The sequence below is a fragment of the Ursus arctos genome, unplaced genomic scaffold (genome assembly GCF_023065955.2).
Source record: "Ursus arctos isolate Adak ecotype North America unplaced genomic scaffold, UrsArc2.0 scaffold_21, whole genome shotgun sequence".
Classification (NCBI taxonomy): domain Eukaryota; kingdom Metazoa; phylum Chordata; class Mammalia; order Carnivora; family Ursidae; genus Ursus; species Ursus arctos.
The window spans coordinates 30,553,266-30,572,595 of NW_026622886.1; the positions used below are offsets into that span (position 1 = coordinate 30,553,266).

Consider the following 19,330-nt stretch of genomic DNA (forward strand, 5'->3'; position numbering starts at 1 on the left):
CAGGAAAGGGCAAGCTGTGAAAACACACAGAGCTCAGGGAATCTAACCTCACCATAGCCTGCCTAGAATGATAACCTCCTTGATAAAGAGCACTTTAATGCTGACTGACTTTTTTCAGTTTATTATGTCATATCTCTCTCCTAAAGATCTAGTTACTAAGGACTTTGGGGGGATCAATAAAGATTCTTTTAAAAAAGGTCCCTAAAAGCATTTAGACACTTAGAAGTTCACATTTTAGTATGAACAGATTCAACTGAATTGTTCAAACAACTAAAATTAATTGCACTGAGAGATCTGACGTGTGTGTTATCCCTTTTACTTTTGGGTGTTAGAAGACATTGAGACTCTAAGCCTGTGGACGTGGCACAAACATTGAGGAAGGGAGTTGTGGAATACTACAGAAATCCAGTTGTCCCACAGGGGTAAAGGAGAAGAAACTTACTTTTACTATGCAGGATGACCCTTTTAGGACCAAGACATAGCCTAATACCGGAATGCTCTATTGCTCCTAAGAAGAAATCTAACTTTGGCAGGTTACCCACAAATCTCTATACATAACATTTCTTTTTTTTTTTATAATAATATTTTATTATATTATGTTAGTCACCATATAGTACATAACATTTCTAATGTGGAAAACTATGTCCTGGATAATATATAATCATCTTCCATATGGTCTTTGGAACACTATCCATTTTGTTGTATCCACAGAAACAACCTCTATTAGAATATAAACAAAGGTAAATATCTAAATAAAAAGAAGTAAGTTTACCTCTTTAACAGAACAAATTTCCTTCTAATTTAGTGATAACACTGAATAACTTTCATTTTGCAGTATTTGGAAGGCCCCTGATTATCAGATGACACTTCCCTCTGTGACACATATTAGATAGTTTTGGACATGCTGGAAATAGTCTTGTTCATGTACTTTGTAAAAACTGCCATGTGCTTATAAGCATCACAAAATATTGGATCTTATAAGAATCTAAACTTGTTATGATAATCTGATGACAGTTTTTATTAAGAATTTGATGAACTTATCTTAATAGACAAGATTTTCAAATGTGCCAACATGTTGAATGATTTATAATGATTTCAAAAGGACTTAAAATACCCTCTCTTTAAAATTAAGCACCTTTACTATTTCCAATACATACTGATGACATACTTTTCCTTCCAAAGGTAGTTCTTACTTTGTATTTAATTTTTAAATGCTCAGCAATTTAAAAAATGAAGTGTTAATACACAAGTTAGATTTTCAATGAAATTTCATACTAAAATAAAGAGCTATAAGTCTTTTATAAAAATGATGGAAACAGTATCAAGTCGTTACAAATTTAATTAAACTTGTGATTAAAAATATGGACACTTCCAGAAAATCCAATGTAAAACAAATCATATGAAGTGAATTATTAAGCACAATTTTCAAGGTTTAATGGGTAAGAATATTCGTCTCAGGAAAAAAAAAAAGAGCTTGGCTGAATGTTATAGTCCGAGGTTCATACTGAACCCAAGCATGAGGAAGATTAAGTGATTCTCCGAACACCAGTGAGAAGTGTGCAGAAGATGGAGGTCACCCTTTGAAAGAAGATCTCTATGACCTGTGTAAATAGGAGCCCCACAAACACTTCCAACAAGCATAGGTCAGAATAGGGTCATGGCTCCAGGCCCTCTGAACCACTGTTCGCCAAGAGGAGTGTGCTCACCGCGTTAATCTCTCGTCCTTCGGTTCCAGGTCGGCCACAGTGATGAGCTGATCCAACTTGAATTTAGTGTCAGTAATTTCTGCGTCTCGAGGAGAGTACGTGCCGCCTTCTTTCTGCTTCTGTCGAATTCTAGAATAAGTGTAGTAAAGTCCAAAAAGGAAATACCATAGAAAGCATATACAATCAAGTTTCATTTTCTTTTTAAGTACAGATATCAGTCAAATAATTTCTTTGTTGGGGTCATGTCTCTGAATATGGTGCAAAGTTATAGCTACTCAACTTCTTTTTCCTGATTTAATTTCATAAAACCTATTCTCCTATATTCCTTTAACATGCTGCTTTGTGGAAGTTTCAAATTTTAATGAGAATCACTTGATCAAGGCCTGGGCCACTGGCAAATTTCAACTATAGAGCAAATGAAACTGATGCTGTGAGCTTGTTTTTCCTCCCTCTAGTTGCCTCTAGATTTGTCATAAAAAGAAAGTATGCCAAAGTGGAACCAGGTCATTGCTATCAGCACCAGTGCTAAAAGACAATGTTCCATTGTTTTTATATACATGAGACGTTTCTACATTCATGAAAATGTATAGAAATAGGTTTTGAATTGTCTCACTGGCTTTTTATAAAAAATATTATGCAGCATATAATGTTATCTTTATTTACACTCAGAAAGCGCAGGTTCAAAAATAAAACTCACGTGAATCTGAGGATCAAATCAAAGTCCTTTCATTTTAAGCCCTTTACATGTTTATTTTTCTATGACATAGTATGGTAATTACAAAGTAATATTAGCTATTCTAGCTATCTTTTACCTTTCAAACATTTATTATGTAATGAGTTATGTATTAAGGATGGTATAGAAAGTATAAAGTATGGTTCCTATCCTCAAGAACATTACAGTTTAGTTGAGAAGCAAGATCTAAATGTAGAAAAAGCAATAAAAAGAAAAAAATTCCAATTCCAATTCATAGGACAGCTATTCGTATTGACAGGAAGTAAAAAAGTGAGATCTGATTTGAGTGTTCCAGAATCAGAAAGAGGAGGAAGCGCATTTCTGATTGATTGTATAAAAGAAGAGCTGTAGAAAAGCCTAAGGAATGTTCAGGTGAGAAGAGACCCATTTGTCTGAAAGAAGTATGTCGGGAGATTGTAGGGAATAAGAGGGGAGCATTTCTTGCCCACATAAGGAGTTCATCCTGTAAGGAGAGGAAAAGTCAGAAAAGACTTTAGAGCAAGGAAGCAATACAAACATGGCCGAAGCATGCCCCTCAGGGACAAGGAAGATATCTTATACAATCTATCCCTCAAAGTGCCTAGAATAATGACTTTCTCTCACCATCTCCTGGCTGAATCTGAGAACAGTATGCATCATAAGAAAAATATTTGTTTCAAGAGCTCGTAAAATTATCCATCAAAATGATGATTTAAGAGATTCAAGGTGAAAGAGATGATGCGTGGCATACAGAATACGGGACCACCTTCTTCAGATAAAATAGAAACAGCCTATCAAGCTACTTAGGAAATTAGTGTCATGTTTATCTTTGCAAACGTAAGTTCTTAACTCAGGTTTTAAGTCAGAAATCTAATTTATGAAGCCAGATTTTAGGACCACAACTAAGATCTCCCCTGAGGCCCTGTAAATAGCAAAGGAATTAGGAGGCTGATACTGGGAATTTAAAGGGACCCTTGGAAAATGTAGTACAGACTTGTTGGTAAAGTAAACAGGAAAAAGGGGCCCACCATGTAAGGAAGTTGGAAGCTTCAAAGTGTTGTCCTGGTTGTAAAAATGATCTCTTCTGTATAAACTTTGAGATTTAGACCTGATTAAAATATTTTTCATTAAACCTGTCAGAATTATAAATTATTATTATTTTTTAAAAGATTTTATTTATTTATTTGACAGAGAGAGACAGCAAGAGAGGGAACACAAGCAGAGGGAGCTGGAGAGGGAGAAGCTCAGCAGGACTCAATCTCAGGACGTGAGCCCAAGACAGATACTTAACGACTGAGCCACCCCGGTGCCCCTAGAATAATAAATTATTTTTAAAAATCCCGGCACCTTCTGCTTTTGTGTTACCACTTTATTGTCTCTTAGTTTTAAACCTGCCCTTCTTTACCCCGCTTTGTGAAATTGGAGCTATACTCTATAATACTTTCCCTTTGCCAGTTGCTGGGAAGCTAAGCTTTGTCCACTGAGGATACCACAGTGACCTTCAAGGCCGGAGGGACAGGGAGATACTTCCCTGGTGTGTTCCAATGCTGCATGGTTATTATTCATCGTGGAAGCCCAGCAGCCCACCTGGACGAGTGCTTGCTGCCCCCCAAGTGGGTGCTCTTCCCATTGATGAACTATTCCAGTAGCTCAGCACCCCCCCCCCCCCCACACAAACGAACACACACACTATTCAGCAAGATGGGCTGTTTCTAATTCCAGCCTGCTTATCCTCCATTAATGGTGGTTAGCTTCTACAGAACAGCTCCAGCCCCTTCCCTCTTTGCCCGCTGACAGGTGACAGGCTGCATGTGCCTGTGGTAGACATTCCATGTCAAACTTTGGGGTGAGACTTTTAGTTCTTAGTTCCTTTATTGTCCATTGTCCTTTATTGTCCATTCTTCCTCAGCCTTGAGAGAGGAGAGCAGCTGTTTTGTTGTATTTGCTACTTCTGGACCCTCGAGAGTTCTTTTACCCCTTGGAGTAGTTAACTATTTCTACTAGTCAGCACTTTTTTAAATTAAATATTCCCCATTCAAGGAACTATTGTGGCTTCTGTCTCCTGATTGGACAATGACTGAATAATGTCCATAAAGCATCTTAGGAAAGTGAGGACAAATAAATGTTACCTTGCAAATGCAAAAATAGCTGTCCCAAGAAGAATGACTGAAAGGATACACAAAGTGACTGAAAGAATAATTTCCACAGTTCTTTCAGAAAGTCCTTCACCTGAAGAGGAAGTAGAACATTATTATTGATTATTATGATGAAATACTATTTGGGTCTCAAAACACAGAAAAATAGTTTCTTGGAATGTTTCTCAAGAATGCTAATAAAGTGTACATATATGTTTGCTCCCCTTCTTCTCCTAGATCTTCTAAATGTGGGGCTCAGGCCTTGGACCTCTTCTTTTTTCCTATCTAAACTCACCACCTTAGTGAGCCCACGCAGTCTTGTGGTTTTAATTTCCGTCTATAGGATGATGACTACTTAATTGCTATCTATTGAACTTCAGACGTGAGTATCCACTTGCCTACCATATATCTTTATTTAGAAATGTAATTAAAATTTCAAAGTCAATATCCAAATTGAACTCCTATAATTCCTTCCTTTCAACTGCATCTTTCTACCTCTTAGTTGATGGCAAATTCATTGATCTCGTTGCTCAGTACAAAAACTCTGCAGCAGACTTGACTCTCTTTCTCTCATAGAACACATCCACAATCTCCTAGGAAATCTTGTAGCCTCCATCTTCAAGATACATACACTTTTCATTAAAAGAAACTAGGGAAACTTGGAGAGATAGTAATTCCAAAGTGTTTAGAAACTAGGGAAACTTGGAGAGATAGTAATTCCAAAGTGTTTAGAAAACAAAAGCAATCTGGGATATCTAGTGGGGCCAGAGAGCCAAGAAGCTATCAAAGACTAATGGTATGGAAAGAACCAAAGATCACCTTGCAGAAGTTCCTACTGGTTAAAGAGTGAACAATTTAAATTTTATGATGAATAAAAACTGGATTTTGTGGAAATAGATTCAATATATAAAAATCCAGAAGTTCTAATATTGTTCAATGAAAGAGAAAAAATATACAAACTTTTAATTTGTAAACACTGGTTATAGCCAGACTACCATTTCCTTCTTTTAAAAATATGTAACTAAAAGGAAAAAGCATTTTTTCCTAGCTTTCTCATACGAACTATATTTCATGAATTAAAAAAATAGTCTTACATAAGGCAATAAAGCTCTTCTTTAGAGGAGAGTTCCACTTAATAAGTACGGAAGGAATAATACAATTAGAAATTAGTTTTTCACTCCTAGTAAAGTAAGTGATTTAGGTAACAATCATAAATGATTAGGAGGTAGGTTGATAGGGAATTGGATATTAACAGGACACTAAACTATCATCCTACGGATTATTTGCTGGTTATAACAAGGGGGAAAAAACAACTTTCCCATGAAGGATCATGCTGTCACTACAACTAAACTCACTGATCAATTTTAACATCATGGAAATGTGACAACCAGATATTATATGCCTCCCGATGAGAGGTATTTTAATTTAGGCAGCAACACCTGTAAAATACATTTGCTGAAAATGTTAATTGTGACTATTCAAACCTTTAGATCTTATTTCTAATTTATAAGAAAGTAGAGGAAGGAGGAAAAAATTAAATCATACCAAGAGAAAGCAATCAAATTCAGAACATGGGACCTCCTATAGAATAACTCATGTGGTTGCCTTAACGAATCTATGACATAGGGGAAAAAAGAGGAAGAAGAAAAGAGATCAAGAGACACAACAATAAAAAATAATGTATGAACCTCTTATTGGGGTCCTGATTCAGACATACTATAAAGAAAACAAACCAGAAGATGATTTGAAAATATAGAGTATTATATAATATTAAGGATTTATCATTAATTTTATTTAACTGGGACAACAGAAATATTCCTATTAGAGAAACATACTAAATAGTGGAACATAACATGTTGTGTGATTCACTTTAGAATACTTCAGAAATAAAAGAACAAATGCATAAATAAAACAAATGTAGCAAAATGTTAAAAATTATTACATTTAGTTAGTATTTGGGGGTTCATTATACTAGTCAAAACTTTGTGTATGCTGCATTCATTTTTCATCCCCTCTGCTGCCAGGATCCCGAGCCAGGCCACCACCCTGCTTTACATGAATTATTGTATAGATACCTAACAAGTCGTCTTGTATTCACCCTTGTCCTCTTCCCATCTATTTTCAATATAGCAGGAAGAGTAATCTTTTTAAAATATTACCTTTCTACTTAAAATCCTCATCTCTCACAAAAAAAAGCCAAAATCCTTCCAATGGCCTCTGTGACCTCGTCCCTCATTAACTCTCTCTCTGTTATTTCTCTGACTTCCCCTTCAATATCCACCTTTCTCACTCCACTGGAGCCAGACTGGCCTCCTTGTTGTTCTTGGAACATACCAGGTCATGGGGCGTTTGTACCATCTTCCTGTGCTTGGAAAGGTATTTCCCTTGTGTATCTGTCTGAGTAGCCACTTCATAACCTTCAAGGGTTTGGTCAAATATCACCTTCTCAATGAAGCCCGAATGGATCAAATTATACGTGTCCCTCCAAAATTCATATGTTGAAGCCCTAACCTCTCAGTGTGACTGTATTTGGAGTCAGGAAGTCACTAACATTAAATGAGGTCATATGGGTTGGACCCTAATCCAATAGACTTAGTGTTCTTACAACCAGAGACACCAGAAGGCTGGCTCTCTCCCTCCGTGCACACGTACTGAGGAAAGGCCCTATAAGAACACAGCAAGAAGGAGGCCTTCTGCCAGCCAGGGAGAAAGCCCTCACCATGTAACAAACTGACTGGAACTTGGTTCTTAGACTTCCAGCATCCAGAACTGTGAGCAAAATTTCTGTTGTTTGAGCTACACAGCCTGTGGTATTTTGTTATGCTAGCCTAAGCAGACTAAGACATCATCTTATTTAAAATTGAGAGCTCCAACTTCTTCACTTCTGCCTTCCTCTTTCTACATCAACTGCACTCCATTCTACTTTTTCTTTTCTCCTTTGCTCTAACCACACTTCAGTATATCTTACAATAAATTTATTTATGATCCTCATTGTTCATTGTCTGTCCAGAATGTAAAGCTCCCCGAGGACAGGAGTCTTTGTTTTATTCAAAACTGTATTCCCAGTTCTGAGAATAATACCAGATATGCAATAAATCCTCCATAAATATTTGCTAAATTTACTAATGAATATAAACATTGGTTTTGAAATAGATGCTAAATTTTTCAAGTTGAAGATCAAGCATTGAAATGCAAGATATTTACCATTTACTTAGAAACAATGATTATAATTGTAACCATTTTTAAGTTATATGAGTTATTATTTACTGTAAAAAGTATTAAAGTTAAGTGACAAAATAAAATAAGTTAACTACCTGTACAACATGCAAGAATTAGTGTTTTATCTCTTTTCCCTGGATTGGCGCTTACAAAACATTAACAACAGGAAAGGGTTCCTGTGGCTCTCTTGCCTGGTAGATTCGAATGAAGACTGAATCTTAAAAACAGTTGCCAGAGTTTTGTGGTCATCTAGAATCTCCAGCTAAGGTTAGGAAACTGGAAAGCAGCATGTAGCTCATACAGTATTTTAGATATCCCTTTTTTATATATTAATATGTGAGTGGCTTGTCTTATGAATTTTCACGTGCAGACTCTAATTGGATGTGCATGGGAAAGGAAACACATGAAGATGAATAAAGAATCCTCTTTATCAGGTAATATTGAATCACTGGACCTTAGAACCCAGTGGGGGGAAAAATGATTTCATAGACCACAAAAAAATGTTTCAGATTAGATTACCGTTTCGAAGCACTAGCCAAGTGAAGTGAGGAAATGACATACAATGTATTAATAAACAGTATGTAATCCTTTTGGGCACATGAATTACAAATGTACTGGTAGGAAAGGACAAAGTGTACCATGACTGTCGAGTACAAATTCTGATTCACTTCTATGCATATACCCACAGAGCATTACCATCTGAAAGGAAGTCACTTCTCCAAATAGTTCCATAGAAAATGGAATTCTTTCACTTGAAAATATAAACATGATCCTCTCTGTAATAAGCAGAAGTCATTTCCTGACTAGACTTAAAGTCCTAAGAAAGGTCACATTAAATTATGTTTTATTTGCATCATAAGATGTACCGCTGTAATTAAGCAAACATAATTATAAAGCACTAATTTTTCATAAGTGTTTTTTGATTGAAATTATTATTTCAGCTCAGTTGATAGATCTGATGTAAGCCAGTTTTATAACTCTAAGAAGAAGCTGAATTAAATGAGTATAAAGCTCATAGGACATTATCTGGCTCTTGATATAGATGTATGTCATGTGAAAGATCTTCTAATATTATTAATCTTAAAAGAAAACAAGTTGTTATAATAGAACTGAAGTATAAGGATCTCTTCTTCTCTTTTGGACAGTACTATTCATCCCAGATATTCAAGTACTGCACAAAGAATTTATTAAAAGTCACTCAATTTCATAACTGAAGAAATGTTAAGTTAAAACACCGTAGGGGCACCAGGGTGGCTCAGTTAGTTAAGCGTCTGCCTTTGGCTCAGGTCATGATCCTGAGGTTTTGGGATCGAGCTCCTCCCTGGGCTCCCGGTCAGTGGTGAGCCTGCTTTCCCCTCTCCCTCTGTCCCTACTCCCCGCCCCACTCGGGTTCTCTTTCTGTCAACTAAATAAATAAAATCTTTAAAAATAAATAAAATAAAATACCCTAGACATATTATTTTCATGCATCAGTTTGGCAAAACAGTAAAAGTAGACAATAAACAGTGGTTTCCAGGGTGTAAAGAAAAATCACACTTATTCATTGTTAAAAAAAAGAATTTTTGTATCTTTATGTGCAAAAGTAAAGCATACTCGTGTGAATGTTAATCTCAAAAAGCTAAGAGGAAAAGATAAAAAAAGAGCTGAAAGTAATTAAAAATGTTGCAAAGAGAAAATGGTACAGCAAGGAGAGGAAGTCTGTGGGAGCAGAAAAATCACCAAGAGCAGTGCAACAGCAAGGACTCGGACACAGCGATTTCCAGGCAATGCGTACAGCGGTTACTAGCACAGCACTGACTTGAGTCAGGCTGCCTGGGTCTAAAAGCTGGTGTTGCCCTGTCCTAGCTCTGTAACCTCAGGCAAGCTGCTTAAAGACCCACCTTCAGATTTCTTACCCATAAATTGAGGATACATATAAATAGGGGATTATGTTAATAGGGCTGTGAAGAGTATGTGGGGTTATATATAAAAATATTCATAAAAGCCTTGGCACATAATTATCTTTAGTAATAAACATTTCATATTTATTTGTCATTCATTCATCTGATTTAATCTTCTAGTTAGCTTACAAGGTAGGTATTATTATTTTCATTTTGGAAATAAGATTTCAGAAATTAATTTGTTAAAGTAATGATCCCAAGGTCACACAAATTCAGTATATGCCCATACTGCCTGAAATATGCCTGTCTGACTGCAAAGTTTATGAGGCTCAGCCCCACATTACCGCTGCCTCGTTAACATCATAAAACTTTCCTCATTCGTCTGGTGTCTTGGAGACAAGGGGTCCTTTTGCTGCAAAATAAATACATAGCGATTCCCTATTTCTGTTTCTAAGTGAGCATATTGGAACTTCTCATTGTTAGCACAGTAATTAAATGAGAAGTGTTATGACAAAAGAAAACAATCACGGAGTGCCTTTGCCATGGGGTTTAAGGTTTCATCTTGTTCAGCTTTAATGAAGCCCGGTAAGGTGCAGAAAGCAGTGTCTGGTTTTCAAATCACGGGAATCCTCTATAATTAAACCTGGTAATCAAAACATTGCCTACGAGCAGTTTCCATAAACTGATGTGCCTAAAGAGGATTTTTAAAAAGAGTTTAAGAAGAATTCTTACGAGTTTTGTGAGTAAAAATGCTAATGTTCATTCTGAGTGAAAACAAAATAAAATAAGTTGTAGGTATTTCTTTAGGATAAAAATAATGGCATGTATCATTTCCCCTGTTTATTCCTACAGGCCATAAAGATTTCCCTAAGTGCAAACTCCTCTTCCACACACTCATCCTTCTTCGGCAAAGCCCTGCCTGGCCCCTTCTCACTTGTACTTTTGTTAACCCTTCTCCATAAACTCAAACTTTTTAGTTGATCAGTCTAAGGTGATTCTTTTGCCCCTAATTTTAACTTCCAAATAATAGTATCTGTAAGAGGCACAACCACTATCAAAATGGTCTGTTTTAGAAGTGTACACTCTATACTAACTTAAAAAGACAGCCTTACAAAGGCTCTTAAATCCTGAAGATTCTACTGACAGGCAGCTTAGCTTGGAGCTTACTGCCTGTGCTATGCTAAATACCAGGAAAGGAATTATATCCACGGGTGGTTTGATGACCTAGATGGGATCTTCACTTCTTTCACTGAAGTCTGAGATCACACACACACACACACACACACACACACACACACACACACACACACACAATTTCTCAGGAGACTTGTTAGGAATGTTGGGAGCCTCTAGCCTGTTGCAAATGGTATCATCCCTCCTAATATATGACATATTTGAGATAAACAAGGACTCCAGCATCCACTGTAATCTTCTGATGATACCAGGGTATAATATCAATGGATTTTACTATTTGCTTGCTCCCATTCTCATAGCCATGAAACCATTCTTGCCACTGACCAATGTAGAAATAGTCAAGTTTATTTCCTTTTTGAGATCCTCTACTGTATCTTCCTTGGCAATGTTTCCCCCCCCCAAAAAAAACTCTTATGACTCCATAGCCTTTTATTAATGTCAAATCATGGACAAAGGTCATTTTTGGAGGGTACTTTTTGGTATCTGACCCACCAAGCTGAATCTGATATCCACAGAACCATAAGATCCAATAGCCACGTAAAATGTGAGGACAGGAACTGATGGTAGTAAATCCATTAACCAGTCAGATGACGGGGCTAAGTTTCCAGACATTGAGGAATTCTGCTCCAATGGTACACTCCATACTCCAAAGCTGCACATCTCATTTCACCACAACTCAGGGTGGCACTCCTAATCATTTTCTCCACTCCTGCCTGTCATGGTTTTACTAACTATAAATGACTAGCTTGATAGTAGAACTCCATGTGGTCAATCCAGAGTAAGAATATAGGGCAGAAGCCTGATACAAAGCCATTATTTATCGGAAGAGAGTCCATGGAAGAAACTCTAAGGAGGAGCCTGGAAGGCTGCCTTTATGTCACTGGTCTACAAATAATATATGAACTCTGAAAAATTAGATCATAGATGTACAGGACCCTTCCTTCTAACTACCCCTTACCAGCCCAATGGCTTTCTACCTTATGCATCGAGTCTACATTTCACTGGTGCTTCCTTCCCTAACCTTGACCAGATCCTATGTTCTGCCCTTTGTTCCACATCTTGAATCACCTTTAGACTCCTGCTGTTACCAGGGCACACAAACATCAGTACCTGGATCACAGGGGTAGGGATAGTCATGATTTCTAAGAAGGAACCAGAGAACTGATAGTGTATTTCTGCTACCTTCTAGAATTAATTTATTCCACTCAATTGGCTGTGAGAGGAAGGAAGAAAAAGAAGAGCATCACTGAGGAGCACCTTGAGACCACCTGCAGCTAAAGTACTAGTTGAGGGAAGAGGGAAGCCAGAGGGAAGCCATCTGGCAGAATGTGAGGAATCACATCCCTGTACATCATGGTTTATGATGTTTGTCTTTCCCCTTTTTTCATTCCTATTACCCTGGATGTTGTAACTTCATTTCTCAGAGAACTGACTGAATGTACCCTCACATCAATAAACTGCCTGAAACCAGCAAGCACACGGGAGACATAGCACACAAGAAAACTACACAGCAAGGCAACATCTTCAGCACTGCTCCTACAAAATGTCATCTCCCTAAGATGCATGAGCTACCCACTTTGTCTCTGTCTCTTATCTTCCCTCAGTAAACACACCAGGATCACCAATTTGCTGTGGCAATAGTTGTGAATGCTGTAACCTAAAGCAAAGGATGCTGGTGCCATCAAGACATTTACTTCGGTGTGGTGGAATCAGGGTGTGATCAACTCCCCTATCAAATGAAGAAATACTCCACACCATTTCAAAACCACAAATCTAATCAGCCAATTGTAAAATGATTGAATTACTGGGTAAAATTAATTAATTAAACCATTGATTTTGTGGAATACGACAATAGAGCCAAAGAAATTCATGTTATTCTTCTATAAACATCCATGTAGCAAACCAGGAGCCCCTTTATTTCTTCAAGATTGAAAATTTCCTTAACTAAGTAGAGGTTACAAAAGCTGACTTTTTAGACAATTAATCTGCCACAACCAGAGGAGAATTTCTAACTGAAAATAATGGAAAAATCTATCTTCTCCCGGCCACAACTCTCCCTGAAATCTGTTGCAGCTCACATTACACTGTGAATCTGAACAGCACACAAAGGTCCACATTCTCAGAGCTTGATCCAGAGAAGACTGGAAGCTGCAACGTATGCAGAGAAATACTAGGGAAATAACTTCTCCTAAAAAAGCATATTTCTAAAATATTTGATTATAATCTATCCAAAAAGAAGTGATTACGTATTTGAAATTTCACTAAGTATAAAATATTAATATCTTTACATATGCTATTTTACTTAAATCTTTCAAGGTGAACACTATCATCACCATTTTCTAAATAGGAAAATTAGGTTTATAGAAATTATTTTCTTAAGTGGCAAAGTCAAGTTTTGAATCCAGGTCGAAACCCTGTATGTGCACTGGAATGATTATGGAATCTGTGCTAGAATACTGCTTGAGCCACTTAATAACTTGATCTGGGCCTTGGTTTCCTCATCTATAAAATGGAGCTAATAACACCTAACAGCTTCTCTCAATCTCAGCACTATTGACATCATGCACTAAAGAATTTTTTTTGCTGAAAAGACTGTCCTATGCAATACAGGATGTTCAGCGGCCTCCCTGGCCTCTGCCCACTAGACGCCAGTAGCTTGGCCCCATTGTTGTGACAACCACAATGGCTTACATATAAGATTATATATGAAACAGCCAAGTAAATATGTGCTTAGTATAATGTTAGTACACATCAGCATAGAACTAATACCACAATGAAATCTATGTCCTGATTTGAATAGATGGAACATCCATCACTTAAAAGAATATTGCAAATACTATTTTTTCCTTTGTCAGGCTAATTAACCCTGAAATGAACTTATACTTGAGAACATTCAGTCATGGATTAATATATTTACTAATGAAAGTTACAACTGTGATTAGCATGTTGAGATTATCAATGAAATTAAATTACAGAATATATCTTACCTAAAGTCTTAACAGGATCAGAATAATCAGAATCAGTAAATTGTCCCATAATATTTGTGGCTCTAAATTTAAATCTATGAAATAAAAAAAATAGAAATCAACAATTGGCATGCTGTATGACTTTTTTCTATGAATAATTTAACAAATAGCAATGAAAAATACACATTTTTATTTGAGAGGAAATGTATTTATGAGATGTACACTTGGAAATCCTTGCCATCAGAATATATCCTATTTTTATGTGAGACGAATAATTATCCTGCACATAAGAGAGTAATTAAAAGTCTGGCCAGACTCATGAGCAGTCAGCAGGTTAAACAGATGAAGCAGATTACATCCCTCATAGATTTATTTGGATGAAATTATTTCATGTCTGTGTGAAAGTGTGTTATACAAAAATACTTTATAAAGTATAACTGTTATACCTCAACTACCTTTGAAAATGCCAGTGACCTAGATTTAGAATGGTCATACAGAACTTATTTTGTTCACATGTTGACAAATTAAGAAAAATGCTTCTTAATTCTGGGTGTGCACAGAAATATTTTCTCTTTCTGTGTTTTTATGACATAAAAAATAGAAAATGGTTACAGAATGGGTGATTCTAACGTCTTCAGAGATAACTGAAATTTACCTTATTTAAAAATTATAGACATCTAAGCATTTTAAAGTACAAAACCAACTTACATTAATAAGTTTCAGTTTATAATTTAATCTCTACTCTTCTCAAATTCTTACGATTTTATTGATTATATGAAGAGACTGTGTTGGAAAAATATGCAAAATTAATAATATTTGAATAGATATTAAATTTTGTGGCATATTATTTTCATAAGTACCTACGTATGATGACTAAATTTTAGGTAATAACTTAATAACCAAAGTAACTATACTTATTAATAGGTAACAGAGCATTCTATTTTTTCAAACGCCTGACTTCTCTATTTTTCTAATGTTAACTTGGCTGAGGATGTTTATGGAGAATTTAATAATGCTTTAACTAGCAGGCAAACATGAAATTAGCTGCATTTTTCAAATTGAGTAAAAATTACATTTTGGAAATTAAATAATTAAAGATTAAAAAATTATAGTTATGACAAAAATAACACAATCAATTTAACAGGAGTTAAACGATTAATTTAGCAAAGCATTTAATAAAGCCAGAACATCAGCAGTGGTATTTAATACATTAGGTTATCATGATCTACAAAATGACAAGTATTAAAGTGAATTATAAATATTTCAGTCACTAACTGAGAAGTTTGATAATACAAAGAGGAGAAAATTATTGCTATGACTCTGGTAAACTGAAGCTGTCATCAAATAAAAGACTAGGATAGTGTTTCTATAAACCCATACATTAGCATGTGTTGCAAAATAATGAGTGAAAAGCACAAAATATTACATGTGAGTCACAATATCCTTTACAGAAAGAATGCAATTCTCCTACCCATGTTCTCCAATTACATGTTTTTCATATCGTCCTTATGTTACTTATAATATCAAATTATAATTACTTTTAAGCTTGCCTACTTTCCCTACAGAACTGTACATTTAAGGAATGTAAGGACAATGTCTTGTTGATCTTCACCATGTATCAGGTCATGATACATTATGGATGCCTAGTGCTTATTGGAAAGATGAATGGATGGGTAGATGGATGAATAAAAGTTGTTGACTTGCTTGCTACCACAATGCATTAGTGTCAACACTACTTACAAGTATTGCTTTTTTGGTTTCAGAGGTCCATTGCAAATTCTGTCTTCATTTCCAGGAATCACGCATGCATTATCAGCACCAATGATGTAGATTTCTTCATTGCCACTGAACTTTGTCTTTCCTTCCGTACATGGGGGGTTAGGAAAGCCTTCATTTGTAAAATATGGCCTTGGTTTATTAAAATATGCATCATACCACTTTGTTACATTTCCATCATGCTGAGCTATTTTCATAAAAAAAGGATAAAATTACAAGTAATATATGAAGGTATTTTCACATTTCTGAAGAGCATTTCTATAATTACATGAGGAAAATCTGGATGCAACATCTTTCACTCTATGAGCCACCAGGGATGATTCAGCTGATCTACCCGGATAAACAGGGAACCCTATCTTTTCCTATCACACATGAATCTTTAGGCTTTGTTGTGGAGGATGACTTCTCAGAGACAGAAAGAACATCTCTCAGTCAAAAGTAACTCTCCAGTTCATACCTCTAAAAAGGCTATCAAGACTCCATCTTGCCAAAATCAATCAATCCAATCAGTATATGGAATAAATAAATCACATATTTTGACTACGCCTTTTTTAATTTTGGTCAAGTATATTAGGTATAAATTAATGATTAGTATAATTAATGATAATATTAACACTCTATTACTGATCCTTTTATTTCTATGGAATAGATTTCCAAGAACAGAATATCTGGAACAAAAGATAATAGATAATCAACCTTATATTACTAATTTTGAACTGAAATTTCTTTAGCATTCAGCAATTCATACTCTATAATTTAACGAGATAGGTTGACAGTTGATGATACCTCCTGCTTCTGTTACAAGCACTTGCACATTTTTGATTGGTCCGTGATCATCATTGTAGTAACATATTGGCATTCTGATTGTAATTGTTGTTGAAGTCACAAGCAGTTTTCCTGTAGCATCGTAAATAGGGGTTGGTTTGGTGTTTGGTCGTGCTGGAGCTTTAAACAAAGAAGAAATATCACTGCAATTGATTTTTTGTTTCTGAAGAGAAGAAAAAATGTTAAATTCTCATTTCATGCAGGTGATTTATAGATAAAATGATGACAAACAAATAACAAATGAAACAGAGTTTTGTTTGAATACAAGAGATGGTTAGCAATTATTATCTCCTGATGCTTTAATTATGTATTTCATACTTACTTGAGATAATGGGACTCAGGTGTGATTTTTAGGCATATGACTCTTCTTCACATATTAAAAAAATTTCAAATTATATTTGCTCCCACACCATATAATTTTTATAAGTGCATTAAATAATATGGATATTTTAGTGCGTTTTTTCTTCTTTTACTTCCTTTAGCTGATTCATCAATTTCTATTCTAGTCATACCAGCATCCCTCCCACAGTTTATCCATGCCAAACATATGGATGATATCCTCCCATATTTTTCTCCATGTTCACATAACCATGTAAAATACATAAAGTCATACATAACGGATTATTCTCACTGTTTGATTTTTTTAAATAGGGCTATATTATATATTATTATCACTCCACATATGCTTTTTTTCACTTAAATATGACTTAGATAAGTCTTTCCAAGTCACCAGGTATGGGACTAACTCATTGTTCTTAGTGACTATGTTATATATCACGGTGTGACAACATCATATTTATTTAGTCATTCAGCTAGTAATGGGAATTCACTTTTCATTCCGGTTTTGAACATTTGCTGCAATAACCAGCCTTATATATTTAGCCTTATTTACTGATCCTTTTATTTCTATGGAGTAGATTTCCAAGAACAAAATTTCTGGAACAAAAGATAAAAATATTTTTAAATTTAATAGATATTACCAGAATAATTTCTGTAAGTGCCATGATAATTCACATTTTACCACTAATGCATACAAATATCTCCAAAATCAATATTTGTAGGAGTTCTGCTTGTTTCATTTCATCTCATAGCCAAATGTGTGCCTGCTGCTCGAGCACAGCAAGTTGCTTAATCAAACTTCAATTTCCATATTTATTAAATTTCTTAAAAAGCCTCTCAATAATGCCATAAAGTTGGCAATACCATTTCCATTTTATAGATGAAGAAATGGCCTGATGTCACATAGCTGTAAAAGGGAAATATCAAGATTTGAATCAAATCTTTTTGGCTTGATCCTTTAGCTCACTCCTCTGAGATGTAAAGGCTAGAATAATATTAGATGTGTAGGATGTTTATTGGAGGAAATATCCATGAAGGGTCAAGGAACAGGAACAGGAGTAGGTTGTGAGAGCCTTTCAACCACAGATCACAGGTCCAAGACCTGTGTGAGAGAAGAAGGAAGGAAGGATTCAGCAGGAACAGCCTCAGATTTCAGGAGTTCTGAGAAACTCTCAGCCAGGCCACTGAGGAGTCCCTAAGAAAAGGTTTCAGTTAGAGGAATCTGGCATTGCACATGATTGCCCAACTGTATATTATGTGTCAAATTCAAATTTAATAAGACTACTATTAATTCAATGTCACTCCATGTCACCAAAAACAATGCATATTAATGGAGAAAAATATTTCTCTGGCACCTCACCACTAGCACCAGTACTCACATATTCCTTCTAGACAACTGATCGTGAGTCTATCTGTCCTATCTAAGGAGTGGAAAGTCAGAACAAATCATCTCTACCTGGGGATGATCAAAGCAATAGACATAGGAAGTTTTGTTAAAGAATTAATATAATGCATCCATCGTTACCTGCATACTTCCCTGTCACTGAATAACAAAAAGAAATTAAGATGGTATGACATAAGCTCTTCTTTATGAAGTAGTTTAGTAAAACAGCTGATGTTTTTGAAGAGCTTATCCATTTGCACATTCCAAGTCGTTTGGAATTAAAAGCAAATCTTAATGCTTTTAAATAATATTACAATTATATGAACTACCATTGATGAAAAGATAAAACTTATCAGCTTCATCTTACAGTGAATATTTCTTATTCTTAATTGTACTAGTTTCCAGGCACTGTCCTAAGGGTTTTTTCTTTTTAAATCTTCACAACAGTCTGTGAGGTAGGAACTAGCATTATCTGCATTTTACAAGCTTATAGAGGTTAAGACACTTGCCTAAAGTCAAGCAGATATCGAGTGGCCAATCCAGGATTCAATCTCAGCAGTTTGACCCTAGACTTAGGCTAGAGCTGGCACATTTAATCACTCTGTTCTGCTGTGCTTACCAAAGACTAAGAAAAGTTACTTTTTGCTTCAGAAAGAGGAGTGTTCTACTAAAGGTCCATACGCTTCAGTTTTTTAATGCCTCTGCAGGTTTTATTATACATTTTTAGAGAGATGGCACAATTGCATTTATGGTTTCAGTCGGGTAGAGAAAGTATCCCAAATGACCGACTAGTCTTAAATTCTTACTAACAATCTTTTTTAGTTTTCATGGATTGTTTTGTGTGAGGAAGGCAGCCTTCAATTTTACTTCTATTTCCTATAAAGAATACCTGTCAGAATAATGAATTGATAGATCTACTTTACAGTCAGAATCATAAAGTTGAATATATGGTAGTTCAGTAAACACTATCTGATTAGCCAAAAAGAATTTTACTTTCAAGATAAAGATCAGTCAAGGAATTTAATTAAAACTAGTAAAAGTCTAGCCATGGGTAATTTAACAATGAATTTTCAACAAAATTACAATACATAATAACAGACTATAAAATTTGTCCCAGAAAACTTTAAATTTAGAGGGAAAGATATATACGATAAATAGCAGGTGGGCATTCTCTAAGATGGTAATTTGCATTAT

At 35.5% G+C, this 19,330-nt stretch overlaps 1 protein-coding gene across 1 annotated transcript in view; it reads right to left on the bottom strand.

The window, feature by feature from the left end:
- The window catches only part of PTPRQ (protein tyrosine phosphatase receptor type Q), a 257,068-nt gene that overhangs the window by 39,634 nt on the left and 198,104 nt on the right, over positions 1-19,330 (bottom strand). The window contains exons 49-53 of the mRNA XM_057316413.1: positions 16,375-16,533; positions 15,553-15,775; positions 13,834-13,907; positions 4,548-4,647; positions 1,707-1,835 (exon numbers count right to left, since the gene is read on the bottom strand). Of these exons, the coding sequence (XP_057172396.1) occupies positions 1,707-1,835; positions 4,548-4,647; positions 13,834-13,907; positions 15,553-15,775; positions 16,375-16,533 (685 nt within the window). The remainder of the gene's footprint in view (positions 1-1,706; positions 1,836-4,547; positions 4,648-13,833; positions 13,908-15,552; positions 15,776-16,374; positions 16,534-19,330) is intronic.